General features: G+C 37.4%; 1 protein-coding gene across 1 annotated transcript; it reads left to right on the top strand.

The window, feature by feature from the left end:
• Positions 1-245: 245 nt before the first annotated feature.
• Positions 246-2659, top strand: LOC111368132 (heat shock 70 kDa protein-like). Its single transcript, XM_022989359.1, has one exon. It carries the CDS (start codon positions 504-506, stop codon positions 2448-2450), a length of 1947 nt encoding a protein of 648 aa, XP_022845127.1. The 5' UTR covers positions 246-503; the 3' UTR covers positions 2451-2659.
• The last annotated feature ends 1576 nt before the right edge of the window (positions 2660-4235 follow it).

The following is a 4235-nucleotide window of genomic DNA, read 5'->3' as shown; positions in this document are numbered from 1 at the left end:
GTTAACTTCATGATCGGACCGATAGAATGGCCGACTATTAACAAATAAAAATTAGACTACCTAACTGAGACTTTTTGAAAGTTAAGTGACCGAAGAATAATATTACAGAAACCTATCTCATCTCTTTTAACTCTTCAGTTGAAGTCAAGAACACACCGTCAACAAAGATATTCGACAATTTGCATTTTCTATAAAGTATATACAAGCTACGTGTAATAAAATCCTTTCAAAAACTTGATATCATATTACTCTCTCTCCTGTCCCAGGCTCACACCTCTTCCCTACAAGTCATCACTGCTTAATTCCTGATAATAACCACCGTTTACCGCCGAAAAACGCCACCTCATAAAGTTCTGTTAAATTCTTATCAAGAAACTGGTCTAGAATCTTCTCAATTTTTCTTAAAAGCGTCTATATATACAAGCCACTTTGAGAGTCGCTTCATTATTGAGAAATTTTATAGCAAACAGTAAAAACAAAACCCCGTTTTCTTGTAGTCTTCGATGGCGACCAAAGAGAGCAAGGCTATAGGAATAGACCTTGGCACTACTTACAGTTGTGTTGGGGTGTGGCTAAATGGCCGTGTAGACATAATTCCAAATGATCAAGGCAATCGAACCACTCCTTCTTATGTTGCCTTCACTGATACTGAGCGGTTGATTGGAGATGCAGCCAAGAATCAGGTGGCTATGAATCCACACAACACTGTTTTCGATGCAAAAAGGCTCATCGGCAGGCGATTTTCAGACCCTTCTGTTCAAAGTGACATGAAATTATGGCCGTTCAAGGTGATAGCTGGTCCAGGAGATAAGCCCATGATTGTGGTGACTTATAAAGGTGAGCAGAAGCAGTTTGCAGCAGAAGAAATTTCTTCAATGGTGCTGGTAAAAATGAGGGAGACTGCTGAATCTTTCTTGGGTTATCAAATAAAGAATGCTGTTGTTACTGTGCCTGCATATTTCAATGATTCTCAGAGGCAGGCAACGAAAGATGCCGGTGCAATTTCTGGGCTGAACGTGTTGAGGATTATTAATGAACCTACTGCAGCGGCCATAGCATATGGCCTGGATAAGAAAACTTCAAGAAGAGGTGAGCAAAATGTACTTGTTTTTGATTTGGGTGGTGGGACTTTTGATGTTTCTTTGTTAACTATAGAAGAAGGGATTTTTGAAGTGAAAGCCACTGCTGGGGATACCCATTTGGGTGGTGAAGATTTTGACAATAGGCTTGTGAATCATTTTGTATCTGAGTTTAGGAGGAAGCATAAGAAAGATATAAGTGGAAATGCTAGGGCTTTAAGGAGATTGAGGACTGCGTGTGAAAGGGCTAAAAGAACTTTATCATCCACTACACAGACAACAATAGAGGTTGATTCTTTGTATGAAGGGATAGATTTTTATGCAACTATAACAAGGGCAAGATTTGAGGAATTGTGCATGGATTTGTTTTTGAAATGTATGGAGCCAGTGGAGAAGTGTTTGAGGGATGCAAAGATTGATAAATCACAGGTTCATGAGGTGGTGCTAGTTGGTGGATCAACTAGGATTCCAAAAGTTCAGCAACTTTTGCAGGACCTTTTCAATGGGAAAGAGCTTTGCAAGAGTATAAATCCCGACGAGGCGGTGGCTTATGGTGCTGCAGTGCAGGCAGCTATTTTGACTGGTGAAGGTGATGAGAAGGTTCAAGACTTGCTTTTACTTGATGTTACACCTTTGAGTCTTGGCCTTGAGACTGCTGGTGGAGTCATGACTACCTTGATTCCAAGAAACACGACAATCCCGACAAAAAAGGAGCAGATTTTCTCGACTTACTCCGATAATCAGCCTGGCGTGCTTATCCAAGTGTACGAAGGTGAAAGAGCAAGGACTAGAGATAACAATCTTCTTGGGAAGTTTGAGCTCACAGGCATCCCTCCTGCACCTAGAGGGGTACCACAGATCAATGTCACCTTTGACATCGATGCCAATGGCATTCTGAATGTCACGGCCGAGGACAAAACCGCTGGTGTGAAGAACAAGATAACGATCACGAATGATAAGGGAAGATTGAGCAAGGAAGATATTGAAAGAATGGTGCAAGATGCTGAGAGGTACAAGGCCGAGGATGAGGAAGTGAAGAAGAAGGTAGAGGCGAAGAATGCGTTAGAGAATTACGCGTATAACATGAGGAACACTGTCAAGGACGAGAAGTTTGCCAGCAAGTTGGATCCATCTGAGAAACAGAAGATTGAGAGTGCTCTGGAGGAAACAATTGAGTGGCTGGATAGGAACCAGTTGGCTGAAGTTGATGAGCTTGAGGACAAGTTGAAGGAATTGGAAGGAATTTGTAATCCAATCATTTCAAAGATGTATCAGGGAGACGGTGGTGCACCGATGGGTGATGACATGCCTAGTGGTGGTTCTGGCGCCTCTGGTGGTGGTGCTGGGCCGAAGATTGAAGAGGTTGACTAAATGACATAGAAGTGGGGATTGGGATCTGATAATGGTTTATGCTGCTTGTAGTACTTTGCCCCTTGTATCCTTTTTCTTCTTTCGTTTCTAGTTTTTGGTCATGTGAAAAGAGCGAACAAGTAGATGTAAAAAGGGTTGCATTTACATATTGAAAGTTCTTTGATGTCATGAAGATTTAATAAAAGTAAGGTTCTTCCTTCCTCTTCTGTGGATGTTGCTCAATAATACTTAATTTTTACATGTGAATTTCTGTCGAGTGTGATTTTAACTTTACATGGATATTTAGTTAGGGATGACTAAGTAATCTTACCTGCACCATCTTGCAATGGCCATCCATGAATCTTACGCGACTTCTTTTTCGAATTCTGTTATAAGAACGGAGAAGGTTAACCCCACAAATAGGGAGGGAGGTCCCATTTTTTTGTGGGCCCCACCCACATTTGTGGGGCTTCTGTCAGGGAGATGGTCAGCCTTCCTCTTACAGAAACTTTTTTCTTCTTTTTTCCACATTTTAAAACTTAAATAGATTAATGAATGAATAAGTTATTAAATAGGATCCAGTCTTTTAGAAATCTTCGACAGGCTGTCGACTTACAACATCACTTCTAAAACTATAAGATTCAAAATTTTGTTCCTGAAATGATGGGAAACTAAGGGTTGATAAAATGTTGTCGAAATTGTAACGGATAGCATTTGATAGCCACAGCAATATCTACAACAATTCTGACAGCAATCCTCTATACTAGGGGAATTGCTGATGGCGTAAGTAGAATTTATCATGCGTCACTTCGAAAAGCCTAAACAAATTCGGTCCATTAGCTCACTTAGTTTTTCTCAGTTTTCAATTTGTTTTATTTTATTTTTTTTATACTTTGTCCAACAATATCTATTGAGTGTCACTTTATTTAAGAATGGATTTTGTAAAGAATGCCTTTTTTTATTTTTATTTTTAAATATGCGATTAAAAACATAGTGGTAGTTTATAAAATGGGCTATAAAATTAGGATACCACTTTCCATCCACTCTTTTTATATATACATCCACTTTTAAAAATAAATTTTTATTATAGTTTAAAATCATATGTAAATTTACTTAAATGGACATAAACATAATTAATAAAAATACATAATTCTAAATTGATCCATTAATTTTTATTTTCATTAAATTATTCTAAATCATTTTTTTATTCTTTTATTCTTTTAAAATTTGTGTTTAACTAGAATAATTTATTATCCATTAAAAGAACATCATATAAGCTAGTAAGAAGTCATGCTAAACCACCTAGTAAAATGGTGGCTTATTCACTCTAAATCCAAAAGAAAGGAATCTAAAGCTTGAATCTTTTAATAGACGTTCCATTAAATTAATCAAGAACTATGATACTAGTCTATGTGCAGATCTTTGACTCATTATTTTCTTAAAATAAAATAAATTCTAGCTAATGGCACTTTTTCAGCAATATCATAAAATACTGCAACAATACAGAGCAAATCGATAATAGATAGAGGATCTAAACAGAAGTTTTAAATTTATAAGTGGCACATTTCAATAAGAAATGGAAAGAAAACAATAGCAAAATCAGTACAAAAGCATACTTGAAGGAAAATATATTCAAACTAACAACATTATTTTAACGATTTTCAGCTATATTAAATGGGTGGGGTGGGGTGGGATGGGGTGTGGGCGGGGGAAGATATTACGATTGAGTTTTAATTAGCCCTTTCTAACTTCACCACTCTCCTCATAGGAATCAAAGATCTGTACAAAATCTTGAGGTTAATTGTA

Source organism: Olea europaea, chromosome 2 (assembly GCF_002742605.1).
Source record: "Olea europaea var. sylvestris chromosome 2, O_europaea_v1, whole genome shotgun sequence".
In the NCBI taxonomy this organism is placed as follows: Eukaryota; Viridiplantae; Streptophyta; class Magnoliopsida; order Lamiales; family Oleaceae; genus Olea; species Olea europaea.
Note: the sequence above shows the minus strand (reverse complement) of the source record. Positions and strands in the feature narration are given on the sequence as shown.